We start from the raw sequence: 25,695 nt of genomic DNA, 5'->3' as shown, positions 1-25,695 counted from the left end.
AATTGAGAGAATAGTGGCAGGTTTCTAACCCATCGCCTAAAAAACGAATCCCATGTTTGTAAGCCTATCCCTTAGTCGCCTTTTACGGCATCAATGGGAAAGAGATGGAGTGGTCCTATTCTTTTTCTGTATTGGTGCCGGGAACCACACGGCAGGGCACGGCACGGCACGGATTTGAATTGTCAAGTGTAATTTCCAAGGATACTGAAATAAATGGGATTTTTATTGCGCGGGTGGACCCGCGGCATAAACTAGTCACTAAATATTTGTTGCATTCGATAATTTAGGAATCATTAATTAACGGACTCTGGGAATCAACCTTCCACTTTATTGTTACCAATAGTGTTTTATAATGCTATCTATACTTATAGGACCACGCATTACGGGTTAGGAGGTAAACGGGGGGAAGACTAATTGTAAACGCAATGAGGGATTGGAAATCGATACGGAATCAAATCGTTACAGATGCGAAATGTAGGTTGGCCCTCTCCAATTCGCTCCGTGAATCTATACTAATATTATAAAGCTGAAGAGTTTGTTTGTTTGTTTGAACGCGCTAATCTCAGGAAGTACTGGTTCGAATTGAAAAATTCTTTTTGTGTTGAATAGACCATTTATCGAGGAAGGCTTTAGGTTATATAACATCACGCTGCTACTATTAAGAGCGAATAATGGAGAATGTGAAAAAAACGGGGTAAATTATTAATCCTTAGGGCTTCAATGATGCCCAAATAACTATTTCACGCGGACGAAGTCGCGGGCACAGCTAGTATTGAAATATGGTTCATTTTAATTAGAAAATTATATATTCAATTTTTTTTTGCTATTAATTATTAGATAATAATTAATCTAAAAACAAAAATCGTGTTAAGATAGAACGCGTTTTTAACGTACACCACTCTTTTGTATGTTCGAGGTACATATACATATTATTATCTGTCATGTAGCCTCATAGTTTCATGGTCATAACCTGACGAACTTATCTGTAACAAAAATAATAAAATTAATTTTGTCTACAACCTGTCTCAAAGTGAATGGTATACGTATGGCATTTGCTATTGTTTCCTGAACTAAACTAGTCTACCGTTTGGAAAATTTTCCAAACTGTAGACTAATTAGCGATTTATATCGGTAGTTACCGATTGTGCTACATACTTTACTTTTCATAACAATGCCGTTAAATAGTTTTCATGGTCATATAATTACACGCATGTCTTTTTTTATATGTCGACATCAAAGACAAAGTTGTCTTCATCAGTTTGAATACTAAGTGATGCTCTTACGTTGAGGGAAAATATCATGAGGAAACCTGCACATTTAGGAAGCTGGATGTGTAACCATGAACGAGAATGAAGGGAAGAGCATTGTCCAGCACTCAAACTAATGTACGTATAACTTCCAAACTAGCGAATCGGTAATCGTATTTTATTTCTTACAAAGTCCACGGTGAATTATTTCAAATAAATCTTCAAATAAATCAAATAAAAATAAAAAAATCTTCAACGGAACAAAAGTAATTGAGTGACGTCATCGCGATGCAGATTTATCAAATCTGAAAACTCGGCGCCATTGTCCGCAAACTGAGATTAATTACTAAAGTTGTCGTTCCTACTTCCAGCTCAATTCCTGGTTTTGTCGTTAACTTTCCTGTTAATTCGTCGGGAGTTTTTCACGTAGCATTCTAGCGTAATATAACGATGGGATGTCTGTTACAATTTGATTCTCAATTCTATCGTTATGCTAAACGTGGCCTTTCAGTCTTTTTAAGATTGCCGGCCCTGTCCTGTCTACCCTGCAAGGGATTTAGATGCGATTATATGTACCTATGTATGTAATACGTAGTAACGTATATAACTTGTGGCTTTATATGGGATAGTTTCACGGGATCTCTGGGGACTTGCTCAGGGCTACCCTGAACAAGTTTTTTCATTCATTAACCTAATAATATTTTAAATGCGAAAGTTTGTAAGGATGTGTGTGTGTGTGTGTTTGTTACACTTTCACCCGAAATCTACTGGATCGATTAGGTTTAAATTTAGTACACAGGTAAAATTTAACCTAGAAGAATACATAGGTTACTTTTTATCCTGATATTCTCACAGAAGCGAAGCCCAGACTAAAAGTTAGTATATGTACATACATGTATATAGTAATACCTATAAGCTTAGATCTCAGACAGTTATTTGCGTTGTGTATTTAAATTGATAACGACTGTTTGCACAACCGTGATCTTGAAATTATTGTTTACATACATTTCAGTTAGTATTAGGTTTTAAGCAAAACTGAAAAGTAAGCATTTGTATCTATAGAATGCGGATGCGGATCTCTGGACCAGAAATGTACAGTGACTAGCAGGATCTTAAAAATAATTCAAAGTCATTTAAAAAATAAATAGGTATATTGTCTCCGATGAGAGTGTATTTTGGTTTGAATAGAATTTACTAGTTTTTAAACGCAGTTGCGCCCGCGCGAATATAACGCCGCTTTTCTACAAAATAATATCTACAGGTTTTTCGCAATCCCCACGCAATCTTAAGTTTTTAACGGGACGAAAGGTACCCTTATGTCCTTTTCCAGACTCTTTATTTACTTTGAAGGTAAGTTCAGATGATAACGCGTGAAGAGACAACAAACAAATAAACTTACTCTCAAGTTTATATATTATATAATTTATAGTTGTTTTAGTTGTTTTTTTAATTATTGCTTAAAGTAATAATTAAAAAAACAACTGTCACTCTCTCAGACTAAGAATTGAAAGTAAAATATGTTACTCAAACTTCAAATTCTCTTTAAACAGACAAAAAATAAATACAAAAAAAAACAGATATCAATGTAAAAAATGTATCTTTAAAGATATTCTCTGTACGATTCCCATGAGAAATGGCATTGGCGTTTCGTAGAAATTAAAGTGACCTGACCTCTGACTTCTGACCTTTTAGTTTATCTGAAACAGGAAAATATCTGAGAATCACAAATGTTTATATTCCAAAGTACTCTTTAAAAGTAGGTTTTCTGTGTACCTATTCGGTCTGCAAACTGGCATGAAATGTTAATTTGATTGAATTATTAAGTTAAATTTAACTGACTCATACTCGTCATAGATGGAGATACCAATTAAATATACCTTATTATTGCTGGAGCAAGTCGTATGAGTCAACATATTCAGAAAAAGTATACGGTCGAGAACCTCTTCCTTGTTTGAAGTCGGTCAAAAATATCAAAACCCTGAGGTGACATAGATAATACTATTATTATATTTTAATTTAATTTTTACCGTTTACCGCATATATTGCAATAAAATTCTTCGTTCGTTCTTTGCTAAGTGGATATGAACAGGCGTATATACCTATTTAGTGCCGATGAAGTGTTATAAAATATGACACATTAAGTATGTACCTTAATACGTTTTTCGCTTCTTTGTTTACTTATCTTCTGGTAGCTGAGCTGTAGAATATCTTTCCTATGGATGTCGTAAAAGGCGACTAAGGTATTCCTTAGTCGGCTTATAAAATTGGAAGTCTTCTTTTAGGCGATGGGCTAGCAACCTGTCACTATTTGAATCTCAATTCTATCATTAAACCAAATAGCTGAACGTGGCCAATCAGTCGTTTCAAGACTGTTGGCTCTGTCTACCCCGAAAGGAATATAGACGTGACCATATGTATGTATGCTTAAGTTTCATGATATTTATTTGAAATTATCTTTAGAATCCCAAGTTTGTAAGCCTATCCCTTAGTCTTAGGAAAGAGATGGAGTGTAGAGTTCTATTCTTTTTTTTTTTGGTGCCGGAATCACACGGCACTGCCGGTAACCACACGGCACATCCGATTGTAAATCAAAACCGGGAAATGTAAATATTATGTTGGCAGTAGGTCAAGTACCACAATCAACGGCCAATTACAATCGGTACTGATGTAAATTTTCCTAGGGCCAATAGATTATCAATAGTAATTTTGTATCCGTTTGTATCGAGCTAATAATTTATACTTTACTAGCTGTGCCCGCGACTTCGTCAGCGTGGAATATTTATTTTGGGCATCATTGAAGCCCACGAGGATGAATGGGAATACCCATTTAAAAAAAAAAAGAATTTTACAATTCGAACCACTAGTTCCTGAGATTAGCGCGTTCAAACAAACAAACTCTTCAGCGTTATAATATTAGTATAGATGAAAATCTATATATATAAAACTCTTCCGTTACTGAGTGACTGACTGACAGACAACGCACAGTCGAAACTACTGGTCGTAGACAGCTGAAATTTGGAATGTAGGTTTCTTGGGATATGTAGGGGAGCACTAAGAAAGGATTTTTGGAAATTCAACCCCCAAGGGGGGGAAAAGGGGTAAAAACGTTTCTATGAAAAATCTTATTCCTTGGGTTTATAAACTTGTAACTTGGCATGAACACGTACATAGGCAAGTAAATATGTTTGACATTATAAGTTTTTTCAAACTACCCTCCAATCGTGATTTAGGGGGTGCGATTGGGTGACTGATTTATTAACGCACAGCCGAAACCGCTCGGTATAGGAGTCTGAGATTTTGAACAGAGGTTCCTTTAGTAACATAAGTGAGCACTAAGAAGGGATTTTTGAAATGTCAACCCCCAAGGGGGGGAAACGGGATAAACTGAGCCGGGGCTGCGGGAAAGTTCTAACGAGATACCGTGGCCCCGGAACGCAAAGGGCAACTGAAGGAACGAGGTGGGTTTTAGTCAGTAAAAGTCTGACACTCCCTTCCGTTCCACCCAGAGCGGGAGAGGTCATTTGATGATTTCCCATCCTTAAAAGAAAAGACTTTGTATGACAACTTTCAGTCGTCTCTTTAACATACATAATAACATACATAATTATGTACATACATACATGCATAACATTAATAACATCACGCCTTTAAATCCCTATTTTGTGTTAACACTACCCATACAAACAGCTAAAAGGAAACAAGTGAAGAGACGAAATTTGTCCGCATCCATTTTCACCTAAATTCTTAACGTTAATGAGATTTACTTTTTATTATCAGGTCAACCTAATAGCCTCACATGTACGTATAACTTCGTAAGAATTTTCCTTCAACTCCTAACCGTTGAGGAGTTGTACCTTCCATCATCAGCTCATTCACATGGGATGATGACTATCAGACGCAAATACTTAAACAGATCTATGAAATTGTCAAAAACGTAATTGCCTGTAAATTTGAGGTTTGCCCTTGATTTCCCTGGAATACCATCATCAGATCCTGACTAGGTAACAACGGGACTAGGTAACACAGGCTATATTTAATTCCAGTTGTAACAAGATTTCAGCCTGTGGAAGAAAAAGCCCTGTCGAGATCATTAAAAAACGCTATATATAACCGAATTATACGTGGGCGAAGCCGCGGGCGGAAAGCTAGTATGTAATACATAATGCTCATATTGTATATCAAGAGCACTATCTATCTCTCACCAAGCCATGTAGTCTTAACATGATTTCCATTCAGTACCTAACATACAATTACATATAGGTATTTTAAAAATAATATTTACTTTCTCACTTTATGTGAATCCATTCTTAATTTAAACGATACTCAGTTTGTATCGAAATTCGTTTGAAAAGAATAAAATTCATACATTAATAGATACCTAAAGGTAATTAATTTTCCATCTAAAGAGATGTTGAATGATACTAACGGGTTATTCCCCACAACCATACGGTCTTTAGTCAGAGTAGTAAATTCATTGTCACATAAATACTGTATTATCCTGATTAAGTACCTATTGCATATGTAACAAACATAATATTTTATCGATTAATATGTATTTATTTATTATGTTAAATTACGTAATGCATTATTTTACTGGGTAAGATAGATTAATATAAATTTAGATGTACATGTAATAAGTACTCTTCATGTTTTCAATAGAGTTGTCACATAATAAATTTTATTTTTATGAGACCTAGCTTTTTCCCGCCGTTTCCCATGCGTGAATTAGCGCAATCTACAAACGAATCCTACAGGTATTTCCTTACCTGGTTGAATTGAAAGGTACCATAAGTCCTTCTCCAGACTTTTCACAATAATTGAATATACTTACGAGATTTCAAGAATCTTTTTTCATTAGATTACCAGTGAAGAACCGGTACCAAACAGACAAATTTACTTAAACGATGGGCTAGCAACCTGTCACTATTTGAATCTCAATTCTATCGTTAAGCAAAACAGCTGAACGTGGCCTTTCGGTCTTTTGATGACTGTTGTCTCTGTCCAATCCGCAACGCATAAAGACGTGATTACATTTCATGTCATGAAAAGAAATTGTGCGATCTCGTACAGATATTACAGTTTACTTGAATTCTATTCTTACCCAGCAGTTATAAAATACTTAATAGCGTGTGAACAGATGATTTCATTGTGAAGTGGTGTTTTATTGAAGTTTTCCTCGATTCTAAGTCTTGGTTGGATAATTATAAAAAGAAACTGATCTATGTCTTTACCTTAATAGTAAACATTTGCGCAAATATAAATAGATTTAGATTCATAATGGGTTCAAAATGTAGGTTGAAAATTGCTCTAAATAGGTATTTAAGCTTTATTAATAAGTAGTTACAAAAATGACAGCTGACCATCCGTCCATCCAAATTATCATTGGTTATTGTCAGATTATTTTAGTAACTTGCTATCTTCAGCAATATACAAGCTGATTATTTTTTCACCCTGTCATGAAATGTAAAGTCAGAAAAACTGTTAGGAAAAGTCACCTCCCATGTTCAATTTTCGTTGCCTGCAACAAAAATACATTATCTAATTGAAAATGACGTTTCCGATATAGTATGACTTCACGAGGTGCATCCAAGCGTAGACAACCAGTCTGGCCTAGACGCCGCTTATCATTGTTATCAGCCGTCGTCAATCGGATGGAGGGTGCGCAGGAAGTGTTCCATTCAGCCTCCGTGCCATCTGAATTCAAAACACCAGTCGGCGTCAGGCGCCCGTACAACATACACGCCGATATTCGCGCGTTTTTATTGAGGGGCGCGCGCGAAAATTGACAATAATATTTTTATTTTTTGAATTAAGAATAGCTTCGAAAGCGTTAGATTTAAAAACAAACTTAGACTAGGTAATCTCGATCGTTGTGCCATAAATAAGACAATAATAAAAAAAATAAAACTAATAATTTTAAATTTATAATTATTTACAAAGATGTCGGAAAAGAATATGGAAGTATGCGGCAGCGTTATGGACGGTGTCGCGGAAAAGGGTAGCGTTTTAGAATCGCCCACTAAAAAGATACCAACGGATTATACGGTTTATCCGATAAGATGGGTGGTTTTGTTCATATTCGTGTTCTACTCGGCCTCCAACTCGATGCAATGGATCCAGTACAGCATCATCCAGGACGCGGTGGTGAAGTACTATGACGTCAGCAGCAACACGGTGTATTGGACCTCGATGATATTCATGATCACATACATTCCGCTGATTTTCCCGGGCAGCTTCCTTCTTGATAGAGTGGTGAGTCGTGTGTTATTCTTCCTATAATATTTACTCAGTAATGCGAAGTTGTGGCAGTAGGTGTGTCTGATAGGTTGTGACAACGAGACCCCTGTTTCTATATGATATTTTTTTTTACAGACTTTACGTTAATTGTGCGACTTTTTATAAGAAAATTTATAAATAGACTGTCAAAGATTTTTTCTTTCTTTACGAATTTATCTCTAATGAAAACATGAGCTACGTTAAAAGTGTCAGTATTTTTTGCCACATATCCACAGTTCCTACATAAGAAGTTTTCTCGAAGTTTTCACGTAAATATCAATGAAACTATGATCTTACTTAGTAAGGCTTCCCTATATAATTTATGACAGACAAACAAGGCCGCATCACTGGCAGAGGGGAGCCCTACGGAGTTCCCGACATATAGCTTGACCTACAAACTGACTGCATTCGTGAATAGGGACGAGTATTCCGCCGGGATGAAGCGAGATGAGAAATTTGGAATCTTGAATCAAATCGGAGATGTTCTAGCAAAAGCTTGCATAAAGAGAGTTATGAATGTGGATGAAGCGAAAGTAGTATGCAGGGTTCGTGGCAAGCGGAAAGATATGGTCTCTGCCTACCCGTCCGGGAAAGAGGCGTGATTTATGTATGTATGTATGTGACTTACCCATTATACCTACAAGTAAGGGATATTCAAAGGACGGCATTTATTGAGCTTGCGAGTTTCATTTTAGATTAAGACAAGACATCCCGCTTACTATCGGGCATTATTGTGAATAGAAGAACTTAAATTTGTAGTAAAAAAAAAATTGTAACCTTTGTAGCCATCATCGATAATATTCTCCTCAACTGTTCCCAAACACGTCGGTGTGAACGCTCTTGTACAAGTTCAAATATTACAACTCATGACGCACGCGGTGACAATGCAGCGCGTGCGCATGCATATTTGCCAGCGTTTAAATCTTGTTCATTCCTTTGAGGCTGCTTCTTCTTCTTCTTCTTGATCGTGTTCTTCATTACTGAAGGTCGTGTCCGTCCTGAAACGCTTTGACGGGTTGTTGACGAGCTGTTTACAGACTGTTCTGTCTTCTGGTTTTCTTAGGGCTTTATATATATATATATACACATATAACTATACCTTTTTACGGAGTTTCAGATCTCTATCTCTATTAACTAACATTAAAAGTTAAAGTTGAAAATAAAGATTGTGTTAAGAAGTGAATTTCAAGATGGTGGCATAATCGTTTACATATGCATTAAGTGTTCTTAAGGGGCGCACAGCAGACTTCACAGTTAAACCGGTCTTTAAATTGGGGCTAAGCATTAAACGAACAAGGAAAACTGTGATCATAATACGAGACATTTGCAAAAGATTATAAGATACCTGTGTGTAGTTAAACGAGCAGTGAATCAAGCCGTTGCGCAGTTAAAAAATATAGGTTTAGTATGGTATTGCGATCTTTAAATTGCCTCGCCAAAAAACAGGGGTAAAAAAAATTAATTAATTCATTCATATAATCTATACATATAATAAATCTGTAGAAAGGTCAATTCTGTACATTGAAAATATTGAAAAAATAAATAGCAGGGGGTGTTACTGGATCGATACCAAACACAAAAATGTGATTAAAAAAATTTTTGTCTGTCTGTCTGTATGTTCAGGCATCACGTGAAAACTAACGGTTCGATTTTGATGAAACTTGGTATAATTATACCTTATTATCCTGGGCGTAAAATAGGATACTTTTTATCCCGAAAAAATACGAAGAAAAAAAATCTTAATTTTTCAGTTTATCCATAGACGTTGTTCTGTAGAACCGCGAACACACGTTGCGTTACCCGCAGTGGATTTAGCGCCGTAACCTGTAGCACCTAAAGTCGGCTTTGGCTTGAACCGTTTGCTGCACAAGCGGGCCGCTACTAATTACTATGAAAAAAATACTACATAGCTACATTAATTCCCATCAAGCTGAAAATGAGTATAATTATTTAAAACACAATCAAAAGCATTATTTCAAAATTCCCCATTTTAAGGAAAAAAATTTACTCACGGTCAAAGGTAAAAAATGGGTGTATCGCAATTTTCTTTAAAACGGTAAGTTTTTCAAATCGGAAAATTACCTCAGACATAAATTGTAGATCATAAAGTTATCTTTAAAAAAGGTATCAATATTTTTTTTCAACAAAGTTACCGTTTCTGTGATATAACGATGCAAAAAGTTGCAAGCGTCATAATATGCATCCGTTTCCTTGCCACCTCTGAGGTAGTGTACTATTAGCGCGTTTTTTTTAACATTTTTATTATTAAACTTGAAAAAGTCTGAAATAGGTTAGAATAAACACGTGTTTTCACTAGGCAGTGGCACTCAAGACTAACTTTCGTATTTATTATTTAAAAAAAAATAGAATAACCCTAAGTGAAGAAAATCATCTTAGGACAATAATAGAGGTTACAATTATCAAACTCAATGCAATAATCAAATTAAAACTAAACTACTTATAAAAAGAAAGAAAAAAGATGACTACAAACTAAAATTTAATTTATAAATTGTACAGTCCTTGCATAGCATCAACATGCGAGAATGTGCCCAGAAGGCTGGCAGCATTGCCAATTCGAATGGCAATGCTGATTCTCTGAGCCAGATAATTTCCAGCCCTCCGGTCAAGATATACCTCAATTAGCTTTTTCGACAATTGTCGGAAAAGCTGATGGGCAGATAGGCCCCCCGGTCCCAGAGTTTCTACCCCAAAAAGTTCAAAAGTATAGATATTACCGATAACTACATACATACATACATACATAAAATCACCGCTCTTTCCCGGAGGGGTAGGCAGAGACTACCTCTTTCCACTTGCCACGATCCCTGCATACTTCCTTTGCTTCATCTACATTCATAACTCTCTTCATGCAAGCTCGGCGGTTTCGGGTACTTTTGACCTGACCCTTTACCAGGACGTCCTTAATTTGATCAAGATATGTTCGTCTAGGTCTTCCCACCCCGACCTTTCCCTCCACACTCTCCATGTATATCTGCTTAGTCAACCTGTTTTCATTCATCCTCTCCACATGACCGAACCATCTCAACATACCCTTTTCTATTCCTGTAACTACATCTTCTTTCACATCACAACATTCCCTTATCACACTGTTCCTTATCCGGTCACTCAATTTCACACCCAACATACTCCTTAACGCTCTCATTTCCACTGCATTTATTCTGCTTTCGTGCTTCTTTTGCCATACCCAACTTTCACTCCCATACATTAATGTCGGGACCAACACGCCCCTGTGCACAGCCAGTCGAGCCTTTTTGGATAGTTTCTGACTGCTCATAAAGGCATGCAAAGCTCCATTCACCACGTTCCCCGCGTTCACTCTCCTTTCAATATCACTATCACACTTGCCATCTGATGTAAACTTTGATCCCAATAACTACCTTTTGAGGTTTTTTGCCTCATTTGAAGCAAAACGGCCTTAGATTTAGTAACCTGAAGATGAGACGGCGCAAGTGTGTCGACACAAGTAGCATCCCACACCAAAGGCCGCCCCAATCTCCAGGGTACCAAAGTCATACCATCCGGTCTCTTGGCATCATCCCGAGCCAGACCGTTTGGTTCTAGGAGGATTATATCATTTAGGGCGGCATGGCGCCCTAAACGGCCGGCACTCCTAGGGCATGAGAGGCCGTGGTGTCCATAGCCGACAACGGTATCCCCGCAAGGACAACTATTATTAAAGACTAACGGTATTTCATGTGTTGAGCATTCTGAGATAAAGCAGCTATACGACCCTAGCCACGTACACAATTAAACAGAGAGACAGATGTTGTCTCAAGGTTTCACTACAGTATAAATGAAGGGACTGGGTTTCATTATACTTATGTATATTATATATTTTGAATTCAAGTTAAAATTACCGACAGAACAATATTTTTACTTATATTACTGCTACATAGAGTATATACGAGACGTGCTTATGCATATTATGACGCTTGCAACTTCTTGCATCGTTATATCTCAGAAACGGTAGCTTTATTGAAAAAAAATATTGATTCCTTTTTATAGATATCTTGATGATCTACAATCTATGTCTGAGGTAATTTTCCTATAAAACTTACCGTTTTGAAGAAAATCGTGAAAATCCCATTTTCTTACCTTTGACCTTGGGTAATTTTTTTTCCTTAAACCGGAATCATGGGGAATTTTGAAATAATGCTTTTGATTGTGTTTTAAACAATTATACTCATTTTCAGCTTGATGGGAATCAATGTAGCTTCATTCCCATTTTTTTTTCTAAATTGACCGGACTGAAAATAAAATGGAGAAATAAACCATCTACGCGAAGACCGACATCCGCGCGGACGAAGTCGCGGGGGAAAGCTAGTCTTTACTAATATTATAAAGCTGAAGAGTTTGTTTGTTTGAACGCGCTTAACTCAGGAGCTACTGGTTCGAATTGAAAAATTCTTTTTTCATATTTATAAAATCACGCTGCAACTATAAAGAGCAAAGAAATAATGGAACATGTTAAAAAAAAACGGGGAAAATTATTTATCCTTTTAATGGTGCCCATAATAACTATTCCACGCGGATGAAGTCATGGGCACAGATAGTGACGTCTATAACCCTTGCGGGGTAGAAAGCCAGCAGTCTTGAAAGACTGACAGGCAACGTTCAGTTGTTAGGCTTATTGAAAGAGTGGAGATCCAAATAGTGACAGGTTGCTAGCCCATCGCCTAAAAGAAGGATGCCAAATTTATAAGCTTATCACACAATCACCCATTCCACGGAGTAAACAGAACCGATAAAATGAGATTTAGAATGTGAATTGCTAGTTAACTGATTTTAAACTTTCGCGTTGCATGTGTGTATCATTCGCCAGAATTATCCGATAAAAAATGAAGGTACATTACGTGCGCGGGTAATACCAATATTATTTATAGGTAATTATTTATCACATAAAATAGGATTGCAAATTTATAGAAAGGCTTTTTTCGCAAGAAGAGAAGCAGGTAGCATACATACATACACGCCTATTTCCCATTGGGGTAGGCAGTGACTATGGATTTCCACTTGCTACGGTCCTTACAGACCTCTCCCGCTTCCTCCACACTCATTACTCTCTTCTTGCATATTCGATGATTACGGGTAGGTACTGCTAACATATATACATACATATGGTCACGTCTATATCCCTTGTGGGGTAGACAGAGCCAACAGTCTTGAAAAAACTGATCGGCCACGTTCAGCTGCTTGACTTAGTGATAGAATTGAGATCCAAATAGTGACAGGTTGCTAGCCCATCGCCTAAAAAAAAGAATCCCAAGTTTGTAAGCCTATATTATAAGGTACTGCTAACATCTCCCTTTTTAAGACATTCGAAATTTGCAGGTCGCAGCCATTATATACATATTTTCATTGTAACCTGATGATCACAAATATGCACACAATGTGCTCTTTCATTAGTAGCCTTTTACAACGTCCATGATATAAAAATGGAGTGGTTCTCCTCCGAAGTGCTGGTATTGACATGGTGAAACGCTAGTTTTCCGTATTTGTCTACAAATTAACTTATTATATATTATTTATCCGTGCCGTGCCGTGTGGTTCCCGGCACCAATACAAAAAAGAATAGGACCACTCCATCTCCTTCCCATTGATGTCGTTGTCGATGTCGTTCCCATTGTCTACCCCGCAAGGGATATAGACGTGACCATATGTATGTATGTATATTATTTATATATGTATGTCACAGTCAAAACTCTTAACCAGTCAAAAGTACTATTGACTAGCACTTAACCAGTCAAAAGTACTATTGACTAGCAAAATCAGTTAAAAGTACTTTTGACCGTTGCTGCATGAAGCAGGTACGCGCTCTTACTAACAAATAAGTAGTCGTATTCTTTTCGGACATTGTTCTCAGACGCGACATGCATGTGATAGGTTCGAAGGGTGATCGCGAGCGCAGCGAGCGATCACCCTTCGAGTGTTAGGTATTTTTTTTGTAAACCACCCAAAAAGCTTTTTTGTTGCTAGTCAAAAGTACTTTTGACTGGTTAAGAGTTTTGACTGCAACATGTATATTATTTATTATGTATATTATTTATGTATGTTTGTAACGTGATATCTTTCGTACCGCTGATCTCATGAAAATTAAAACGTGTGTAGGTTTTTTAATTATTTTTTTTAATTCCGTTCGGGCAACAAAATCAGTTCAGCCGTGTTTGAGATATTTTTAATTTTGATAAAAAAGCGAAGTTCAGTTCCCGGCGATGCTTAGCTGGTATTTTAATTAAAAATTTAAGGAACTGAACGTAATATTATTTGGATACAAAAAAAAAACACAAACAAACTTTAAAACAACAATAATTATCTCAATGCCATTCTTATGTTTGAATAGTTTCAGATTATAATGCCAAGTTTTGATAAGACAGTCGCAATTAATTCTATCTCACACTTTAGAGAGATTAATAGTAGGTACTCACTATCGTTTTACGTAAGTCATTTTAAACAAATAGTCCACGTGTACTAAATAAATTTTGTATGGAATTTTACCCGACCACGGCGAAGTAAAATGGAAGGGTTATGATTTTGACATGAGTGTGTATATATGTGTTGTAATAGGCATTTCAATTTCATATTTTCGTTTGTTTGTTTGTAATATGTTTATTGCACAGTTTATACAGTTGCAAGAAGATAGAGTATAAATAAATAACTTGAAATGGCGGACTTATGCTACGGAGGAATCTCCTTCAGATAACAGATTTTCGCTAACGAAACTTTCATAATCATAATCATTTATTCCTTGAATATGGTTACAATGTAGGTTCATTCACAAATTATTTGAAAAAAAGTCATATTGATTTGTGAAATTTAAAAGAAAAGAACAACATTTGTACAGTAAACAGGCTAAAATACCTTAAGTCAATACGATAGCTCAAGTGTAAGAGTGCTAAATTAGTATTGCAATTGACCCACATTCCTTATCAATAAACATAATCAGTTATCAAAAATTCTATGAATGCAATTAGTTCGGGCGATAATGAGTTATATTGGATGACGAATGCATTGACCGTGAGATGATAACAGGTGTTTGTGATCATCTATACTAATATTAAAGCTGAAGAGTTTGTTTGTTTATTTGTTTGTTCGAATTGTGCTAATCTCAGGAACTACTGGTTCGAATTGAAAAATTATTTTTGTGTTGAATAGATCATTTACCGAGGAAGGCTTTAGGCTATAAAACATCACGCTGCAACTATTAGGAGCGAAGAAATAATGGAAAATGTGAAAAAAGATTATTTACCATTGAGGGCTTCAATGATGCCCAAAATAACTATTCTACGCGGACGGAGTCGCGGGCACAGCTAGTATAATATGAATAATATACTTACACATATCTCATCCCATTGTTATAAGGGTAGGCAGTAACTGTATATTTCCACTTTCTACCATTTCCTTTCTTCTCCTGCATTTAATCTTAGCTCCATACAAAAATTTGGTTTATATGGGTACACGTCTTGTTGATAAACCGCTTTCTCTAAAACATAGCTAAGAATCTTCGTTACATGTGATTCTTGGCTCTGTTCACCCCGTAAGGTATAGTACCTATGTATGAAAAATTAAGTTTTTTATATATATATTCTGTGTTATTGTAATCATATAAATATGGGCACGATACTAGTGCCATTTATTTGTGAATTTTAGCACAAATTGAGTAAGGAGTCTCATTCCTAATGATCTTACCGTATTCAATTTTGCTATACAAAGAGACGCCCATCAATAGCTTACGTCCACAGAATTAATTTTGCTAGAAGATTGGGTAGACTAGAAAATGGTACATGAAAAAATTTAATAACTTGTGCACCTACCCCTAAGTAGGTATATATCGACTTACTTCATACGATAAATTTGGAGTTGTGTGTTTATTTTTTTTTGGTAAGCTACATGACATGTTTATTGTTTAAATCACTACATATTTTAAAGTCCCGCTATTTTCTCTGTCTAGATGAATGCGTTAATATCGGAGAGTTGTGGACACGGATTTGGGTTCTTTTTGAAATGATATCCCAAGTTAGTTAGCCTATCCCTTAGTCGCCTTTTACGATATCCGTGGGAAAGACATGGATTGATCCTATGCTTTCTCTATTAGACTAACACTAACACTATATAGACTAAGAAAATTGAAAGGATTCCTAATTACCATACCAAGTCGCGTCTAGTCGCTCTTATATATGCGTGTGTAACAAGACTGCTGCGTAGGGGAATCCTTTACAAAACATCTTCTATACTGTTCGCAAGTTACGTACGACGGAGTTCTTTGCTAATGAACATCCTCGTATTGAGCTGAGAGTGATTGATGGACGTCTCAGGTTTACTGCGCACTATTGTAAAATTTATGATAGGATTTTGTTTATAAATAAACAGACGAGAGACTTCAATGACGGATTCATCTTTTAGGCGATGCGCTAGCGACCTGTCATTATTTGAATCTCAATTCTATTATAAAGCCGAACAGCTGAACGTAGCCTATCAGTCTCCTCAAGACTGTTGGCTCTGTCTACCCCGCAAGCGTTGTAGACGTGACAATATATCAATATATCATATGTCCAATTTCTATTGTCATTCAATGCCAGCCTCCTGGGCACGCTCCCGCATGTTGATGCTATGCAGGGACTGTACAATTTGTAAATTAAGTTTTAATTTGTTATCTCATCATCTTTTTTTCTTTTTTTTTTCATATAAGTATCTTTAGCTTTAATTTGAGCTCACTTTAATTAAGGTTATTTTTTATAAAAAAAATTTGTCATATATATATCATATCAATATATCAGTATTATGGTTTATATGATAAGAGACGTCATAATTTCATTGAGGTATGATTCCATGCTGGCTTGTTGTGTTAACTGGTTAGTCAGTTAGCAAAAAATACAGTGCGTGCTTTATGCTCTTTTTCTACCCGCGATTGAAAAACTCAAGTGCCGTGTGGTTTCTGATACTTAAGAAAATAACCACTACATCTCTTTCCAATGGATATAGTTAAAGGCGACAAAGGGATATGCGTATAAACTTGGGATTCCTCTTGTAGGCGATGGGCTAGTGGTTTAACTATTACGTGTAACAAACAAACTCACTTTTGCATTTATGATAAGTAATTATTGTCAGTATAAGAATATGGATTTTGTCAATTATTTTAATGTTTCTACATAAATTATAACAGTAGCAGAATTTATTACTCGTACATCTGTCATTATATGGAAAATAACATTTTATGGCCTAGAAATAAAACAAAATAAGATTGCATTGGTTTCGGAAATCCCTTATATAAATCAGGGTTTTAATATATTTAACAACGCTCGTAAAAAGGTAAACAAGAATCTGTCAGGATATAAATTGTTTTTATACATTTGACATGTCGTGTGGTTCCTGGCACCAAAGTATAGGGCCACTTTATATCTTGCCCTTGGTTGTCGTAAAAGGTAACTAAGGGATAAGTTAATAAACTTGGGATTCTTCTGGTAGGCGATGGGCTAGCAACCTGTCACTATTTGAAGCTTACCTTGCTAGGCCTCATCTTGCTCACCACCAGGTAGATTGATGTCAAATGTGCTCAAATTATTATAAAAATAGGGTTAAAGATGCGAATTTATGAATGCATATAATTTAATTAACGTCTTGGTAAAGGGTCAGGTCAAAAGTACCCGAAACCGCGGAGCTTTCATGAAGTGAGTTATGAATGTGGATGAAGCGAAGGAAGTATGCAGAGATCGTGGCAAGTGGTAAGAGGTAGTCTCTGCCTACCCCTCCGGGAAAGAAGCGTGATTTAATGTATGTATGTAATTAAATAAACACGTGCATAATCTACCTACTAGAACGCAATACATCACATAATGACATAACATAATTCATTAGCAGTTGTGTGAGTTGCAGCCGGATGCGAACCTTTTTTGAAACGCTCAGAAAATCTCCATTCATTCAAAGGAACTGTCGCTTTGTGCGCTCGGATTTGTGTGACATACATTAATACGTCTATATACCTTGCGGGGTAGACAGAGCCAAAAGTCTTGAAAAGACTGATAGGTCACGTTCAGCTGTTTGGTTTAATAAATAAAATTGAAATTCAAATAGTAACAGGTTGCTAGCCCATCGGCTTAAATAAGAATCCCAAGTTTATAAGTCGTTAGTCCTTAGTCGCCTTCTACGACATCCATGGGAATGAGATGGAGTGGTCCTATTATTTCTTTTTTCAAACCTATAGCTAAAGAATTCAACCGAATTAGTAAGTTCGTTAAGAATTATCACAAATTATTTCTGTAATATAAAAAACCTAGTATGAAAAAAAATTTAAAAAATAACCTAAAAAACAGGTTTCACTATTCACCATGTTTTGCTAAATAATTCACAAAAGCAAGCCCTCGCACTGTATCCGGCCCGGGGAACGTATAAAATAGTCCCTTTACAATAAATCTCCGGACCTTTCCCTCAATACGACGTCCCGCGACCTCGGATTTAAATGGTTGTATCATTTCATGTTTTAACCCTCGACGCGAAAAGGAGTGATGTTGGTCAATGATGCTTATATAAAAATTTACTATCCACAATTTGCAGTAGGTACATTTCGATAATGTAATGCAGTATTTTTTTATGAATCATTCAAAGTAGATTAGTTTAAAGTTTAGCGTCATAAGAAAAACAAATATAAACAAAAAAAATTAAAGCACAAAAGGCGGCAAATTTTTAATAGCAAATGCTTGGGAAAATGAATAAAAAGACAATAACAATGTAAAATCAAATCTTTATAAAATTTTAATCTTATTTCCGTCACTGATCTTTACAGCTGAACGTGGGCTTTCAGTCTTTTCAAGATGGTTGGCTCTGTCTACCCCGTGAGGGAAGAAGACGTGATCATATATGTATGTACGAATACACATACATATAGTCAGAAACAATCCAAAAAGGCTCGACTGGCTGTGCATAGGGGCGTGTTGGTCCCGACATTAATGTATGGGAGTGAAAGTTGGGTATGGCAAAAGAAGCACGAAAGCAGAATAAATGCAGTGGAAATGAGAGCGTTAAGGAGTATGTTGGGTGTGAAATTGAGTGACCGGATAAGGAACAGCGTGATAAGGGAATGTTGTGATGTGAAAGAAGATTAGATTTGATGATTACAGGATTAGAAAAGGGTATGTTGAGATGGTTCGGTCATGTGGAGAGGATGAATGAAAACAGGTTGACTAAGCAGATATACATGGAGAGTGTGGAGGGAAGGTCGGAGTGGGAAGACCTAGACGAACGTATCTTGATCAAATTAAGGACGTCCTGGTAAAGGGTCAGGTCAAAAGTACCCGAAACCGCCGAGCTTGCATGAAGAGAGTTATGAATGTGGAGGAAGCGAAGGAAATATGCAGAGATCGTGGCAAGTGGAAAGAGGTAGTCTCTGTCTACCCCTCCGGGAAAGAGGCTTGATTTTATGTATGTATATTATGTATGTATGTACGAATAAAGATGAATAGAGTTCTTTCACTAATGACTGTGTTAAAATGCGGATTATGTCTAAGGTTATGATGGTGTCAGGTTATACCAACCTTCAGATAACGAAGAGCCGGTGACCTGGAATCATGAAACGCTTCTCCAAGTCTCGAACTTGGTAATTTCGAGTTAAAAGTCACTGGGCCGGTTGTCACGGAACATTGAACATCTATCGGGCGCCATTAAAATCGACGAGTTTGACTTAGTGTCAGCTATTTTTCATTTTCTTGCAGAGAAAACCTTTGCTTCTTTATAAATTCCGGCAGCGTAGAATTGAAGTATGAACCGAAGAGTATGTATATGTATAAGTATAACTCTTTCTCCGTAAACCACCATACAATAATTGTGTAGATATGCGAAAATTCATGGTGAACGTTACAGTAGTTTTTATGTAAAAGACAAATACACTTTTACGCCTATACTAATATTATAAAGCTGAAGAGTTTGTTTGTTTGTTTGAACGCGCTACTATCAGGAACTACTGGTTTGAATTGAAAAATTATTTTTGCGTTGAATAGACCATTTATCGAGGAGGGCTTTAGACTATATAACATCACACTGCAACTATAAGGAGCAAAGAAATAATGGAAAATGTGAAAAAAAGAACGGGGAAAATTATTCATCCTTGATGGCTTCAATGATGCCCAAAATAACTATTACACGCGGACGAAGTCGCGGGCACAGCTAGTTCATAATATAAGGTAGTACTGAAACACATCTATCAATACTAATCTATTGTTTGTAGAGAATTAAACACATACAACACTAACATATAATTATTAGTAGGGATGATGTATGATGATGATGCCGTGTGGTTCCCGGCACCAATACAAAAAAGAATAGGACCACTCCATCTCTTTCCCATGGATGTCGTAAAAGCCAACTAAGGGGTAGGCTTATAAACTTGGGATTCTTGTTTTAGGCGATGGGCTAGCAACCTGTCACTATTTGAATCTCAATCCTATCTTAAAGCCAAATAGTTGAACGTGGCCTATCAGTCTTTACAAGACTGTAGGCTCTGTCTATCCCGCAAGGGATATAGACGTGATCATATATATATATATGGATGATTTATACGTTTGTCCGTGACAGTTTAATTTTCCGGCCTCAATCTATTGCGGAAGTGGTCTGTTCGTGTTCTGCGGGATCTCCGAAACGATCAGAATATCAATTCTGTGTTATAGAGTAGATTATTTGCAGATACTAAGCTATCAGTGAATTATTTCTACAATAAGTGATTTTAATCTATCAATTCTAATAAGATGTTTTGAAAGGTTTTTTTTTATTTTATTGTTGGTAAAAGTGTGGTTCCCGGAACCAATAGAAAAAAGAATAGGACCACTCCGTCTCTTTCCCATGGATTTCATAAAAGGTGACTAAGGGATAGGCTTATAAACTTGGGGTTCTTCATTTAGGCGCAATATTATCAGTAAGCCAAACGGCTGAACGTGGCTTATCAGTCTTCCAAGACTGTTGGCTCTGTCTACCCCGCAAGGGATATACACGTGATTATATGTATGCTGCTTACTCCTTGAAAGCACGGAACAAAAGTGATGTGTTAATTCGTATGCATATTAAAAATATAAATGGTAAATGTGTTTTGTCCGTCTTTCACGTCATTATCCCTGAAGCGTATTCCAATCTTAACGAAAGTCACGGAAGTCAGAAGGTAGTGATTTCATATTACATCATTACTTTTCCATATGTATATATGTAATTAATGTGTCACTGGATAAAAATGCAAACGCATTAATTTAAAAAAAAATCCATAACCATCTTTTTATCTTTATGGCATTGCGTATAACTTTTACTGAGTGAAATTTCCATTATAAGTATTTTCAAAACACGTTTCATTATTTTATGAAACCAGATTAACTTATACAATGTTCATTCTTCTATGACAAGGTAAGTTAATACAATAAAGTGTTAGTATGAACGTCTTTTTTTTTTAATGAAAACAATAAAATAAGATACACACTTACTATTAACAATGAGTAAAACCCAAACAAATGGAGTGTAAATCTTGATAAGTCATAGTTATAGAAAGTTACGATGAAGTGTTTTAAAAATATAATATATACATAACATACTAAAGCAAAGAAGCATACATAGTAAGTACCTGAAATGTAAAATTTATATCGTTGATTTGTTTTTTTATGATGCACCTAACATTTTACTTACAATAAATAAAAAAAATTGTGAAATGTTAGTACCTACGTTGCGTTTTATGTATGTATGTAAAATTTCTATATCACAGTTTTAAAGTACGCGTTTCGCCAAAGGGTAATTTTATTTCACAGCCAGCTCGAACCGTCATTTACGTAAATTGAATTAAAGATTTAATGAAACCAGCTGAAAAGGTTTTCTACTAATTACAAAGCCCTAACTCTTTAGCGTGGCAACATTAAAATATCGTTAGCAGGTTTGCGCACCTTTGTTCAAATGTTTGAACGTATTTATGTATAAGGATTTAGCCATAATTTATTATACTTTTACTCATTAGTAAAGAAGGGAAGTAGAAAGGTGTATTCTCTGCCTCTGGGAAATGTGCGACACAGGACTAAAGACAAATACAGTACTCTGTCTACCCTATTAACTGCCCAATGTGAAAATTACGCTTTAATAATGATACTAATAGTTTTTCGGGCTACTCATATCTATACTAATATTATAAAGCTGAAGAGTTTGTGTGTTTGTTTGAACGCGCCAATCTCAGGAACTACTGGTTCGAATTGAAAAATTCTTTTAATGTTGAATATACCATTTATCGAGGAAGGCTTTAGGCTATATAACATCACGCTGTAACTATAAGGAGCGAAGAAATAATGGCAAATGTGTAAAAAACGGGGAAAATTATTCATCCTTGAGGGCTTCAATGATGCCCAAAATAACTATTCCACGCGGATGAAGTCGCGGGCACAGCTAGATAATTATAAATACAGTTGTAAATTTTATAATGTCTTGTCTGTCGAATTATTTTCGTTAAAATTCTTATTAAACATGCAAACTATATTATCAATCCAAGATTAGTTCCGTAGCCTGTTATCTTTTGCTTAACACTTCTATTCTGAGTTTAGTTCTGAGCAGCGAACGACACGACCAACTTTTTAAACGGTTTTCCCCAATTTGAGTTAACTTTTACGAGATCGCATCGTCCTCATTCCATATGATTACATTACAGATTTAAATTTATTTTCTGCAAATTTCTTTCTGTTTTAGACCATAATAATAAACGTTCTTAGTTTCGTATGGGTACCTATCAAGTTTTTTTTATTTTATTTTAATAGTATTTATATAGATGGGATACATTTTATTTAAAAATAAATTGAATAGACAAAGTAAAGTACGGGTAAAATTATAATTGACTTATCTATCTTACCCGCCATTGCAAGTGATTATTTTCTTTTATAATTATGTACTATTTCTTGTAACTTTACAGAGTTCTGTGCAATAAAGATAATACGAACAAACAAACAATCTACAAACTAGACATAAGAAAGTCTACGATTTCTGTTTTAACGTAGACTTAGTACGATAACAAAGGCATTCCTTCGGAAGGCTTTTAAATATTTCCACAAAAATGTATCCCCAAGCAAAAGCTAGTATTATATGTGTGTGTCGTTTTATAATTAGAACCAACATTATGACAGCTCCAGACATTCATAGCGAGCAGTAACTCCTGCTAAAATAATAAACATGCCAAAACAGACCACTATTGTGCGTTACGTACAATATTGAGCTATTAAGTGCACACGTACTAAACAATTAAGCGCTCCGGCACCCGCGTGGCATACGTTATGAGATAATGTGCCCAAGTTTTTCAAAGGGCTAGGATATTATTGCGGTGATTGTATGACAAATTTGAGTTGATTATAATCTCTGAATCGGAAATTACTAATAAGACGCGCATCAGCTAATTATTTTGTTAAAGAAAGGACAAAACTTATTTCAGAAGATTAAGGCTATTGAGTTAGCCTCGAAGTAAGTTCGAGACTTGTATTACGAGATACTAACTCAACGATACTATATTTTTATCTATACATATAATAAAATTGTAGAAAAGTGCTGTCTGTACATTGAAAATAAAAATAAAAAAAATAGCAGGGGTTGTTGTTATGTCGATGTCGAACCCAAAAACGTAATTAACTTTTTTTTTGTCTGTTTGTCGGTTTGTCTGTTTGTCGGTTTGTCTGTTTGTCTGTTCACGCTAATCTCAGAAACGGCTGAACCGAGTTGGATGCGGTTTTCACGAATATATTGTGGTATGCTTCAGTTATGCTTTAGTGTTTGTTTCATGTCAATCGGTTCATAAATAAAAAAGTTATGTCAAATTAAAGAATCACGTCGAACACTATTCTATGCTTATACATAGGCACCATTAATCTCCGCAACTATTTGACGGATTTGATTGAAATTTTGTACCGACATATTTTAGAGCCTGGCGCAACATAAAGACTACTTTTTACCGCGGGAAAACATCCGTTTCCCATGGGAATCGGTAGTATATTGTTTTTTTTAACGCCTGTTCCGGTCAACGAACGACGTCGATCAGTGTTACTAGATAGGTAAATTACAATCTATCTATACATATAATAAAATTGTAGAAAAGTGCTGTCTGTACATTGAAAATAAAAATAAAAAAAATAGCAGGGGTTATTGTTATGTCGATGTCGAACCCAAAAACGTAATTAACTTTTTTTTTGTCTGTTTGTCGGTTTGTCTGTTTGTCGGTTTGTCTGTTTGTCTGTTCACGCTAATCTCAGAAACGGCTGAACCGAGTTGGATGCAATTTTCACGAATATATTGTGGTATGCTTCAGTTATGCTTTAGTGTTTGTTTCATGTCAATCTGTTCATAAATAAAAAAGTTATGTCAAATTAAAGAATCACGTCGAACACTATTCTATGCTTATACATAGGCACCATTAATCTCCGCAACTATTTGACGGATTTGGTTGAAATTTTGTACCGACATATTTTAGAGCCTGGCGCAACATAAAGACTACTTTTTACCGCGGGAAAACATCCGTTTCCCATGGGAATCGGTAGTATATTGTTTTTTTAACGCCTGTTCCGGTCAACGAACGACGTCGATCATTGTTACTAGATAGGTAAATTACAATCATTAATAGAATATGTTATAGTTACTTATTACCTTGGAATTGACTGGATTACCATGGGAAAAAAATTAAAAGGGCTCATCTAAATTCTTTCTACTTAAGTTAGTTTAGGCTGATATCATAAACTATAAGAATAATTTACCGAGGGAAATCATAGTACTCCCATGGGAATGAAAAAACATTGTTCTTTTACGGCTGAAGGTAGTTTGTAAGCTGTTGAATTTTAAGAATAATGTCGAACAGATTCCTTCCAGTTTCCCGTGGGTCTGAGATGTTATCCCGCGGTAAAAAGTAACATAAGTGTTGTTATTTCCAAGCCTAAACTAACTGTTTGCCAAATTTCATCCATATCTGTTCAGTAGTTTTTGCGAGAAAGACTAACAAATATGCGTCTATACAAAGTTTCGCGTTTATATTATTAGTAAGAGTTAATTCTATTACGAATAACTACTTTTTTTCTCTGTTAGTAGAATTTACTGAAACTTTATAATAATTTTTATTTATAATAAATATCTTTATAGAGAAGTTAAATAAAAATTATCGGTTTAGGAATCGCGGTTCAGCTTAGGATGGACGTTTGTCGGTTGCATACGACGACTGCGCGCGCGGGTAGGGATATAAAGCGCGCCGAGAACCGCGCCGCGCCATTAAAGTAGGTTTTTTAGCTACCCAAAATGACTGTGATTATGATCCAAAATAAAAATAAGTATATATTTAAAAAAAAACGCTGCTCATAGTCACTATTCCACGCGAACGAAGTCGCGGGCACAGCTAGTAATAGTAATATTATACTATTATATATTTGACGGCCTCTGTGGCGCAGCGGTAGTACGCTTGTCTGTGACACCGGGGGTCCCGGGTTCGAATCCCGGTCAGGGCATGATGAGAAAAGAACTTTTTCTGATTGGCCTGGGTCTTGGATGTTTATCTATATAAGTATTTATTACTAGCTGTGCCCGCGACTTCGTTCGCGTGGAATAGTGACTATGAGCAGCGTTTTTTTTTAAATATATACTTATTTTTATTTTGGATCATAATCACAGTCATTTTGGGTAGCTAAAAAACCTACTTTAATGGCGCGGCGCGGTTCTCGGCGCGCTTTATATCCCTACCCGCGCGCGCAGTCGTCGTATGCAACCGACAAACGTCCATCCTAAGCTGAACCGCGATTCCTAAACCGATAATTTTTATTTAACTTCTCTATAAAGATATTTATTATAAATAAAAATTATTATAAAGTTTCAGTAAATTCTACTAACAGAGAAAAAAAGTAGTTATTCGTAATAGAATTAACTCTTACTAATAATATAAACGCGAAACTTTGTATAGACGCATATTTGTTAGTCTTTCTCGCAAAAACTACTGAACAGATATGGATGAAATTTGGCAAACAGTTAGTTTAGGCTTGGAAATAACAACACTTATGTTACTTTTTACCGCGGGATAACATCTCAGACCCACGGGAAACTGGAAGGAATCTGTTCGACATTATTCTTAAAATTCAACAGCTTACAAACTACCTTCAGCCGTAAAAGAACAATGTTTTTTCATTCCCATGGGAGT

At 35.9% G+C, this 25,695-nt stretch overlaps 1 protein-coding gene across 2 annotated transcripts in view; it reads left to right on the top strand.

The window, feature by feature from the left end:
* LOC106133369 (uncharacterized MFS-type transporter C09D4.1) overlaps positions 1 to 25,695 on the top strand; it is a 62,633-nt gene that overhangs the window by 9,364 nt on the left and 27,574 nt on the right. Inside the window, exon 1 of one of the 2 annotated variants that reach the window (XM_013333073.2) lies at positions 6,949 to 7,499. The exons of the other annotated variant lie outside the window; for it this stretch is intronic. Coding sequence (XP_013188527.1) covers positions 7,188 to 7,499 — 312 coding nt within the window. The 5' untranslated portion in view covers positions 6,949 to 7,187. Of the gene's footprint in view, positions 1 to 6,948; positions 7,500 to 25,695 lie in introns of those variants that run through there. 2 annotated transcript variants of the gene reach the window in all.

This window comes from Amyelois transitella, chromosome 3, assembly GCF_032362555.1.
Source record: "Amyelois transitella isolate CPQ chromosome 3, ilAmyTran1.1, whole genome shotgun sequence".
Lineage (NCBI taxonomy): Eukaryota > Metazoa > Arthropoda > Insecta > Lepidoptera > Pyralidae > Amyelois > Amyelois transitella.
Note: the sequence above shows the minus strand (reverse complement) of the source record. Positions and strands in the feature narration are given on the sequence as shown.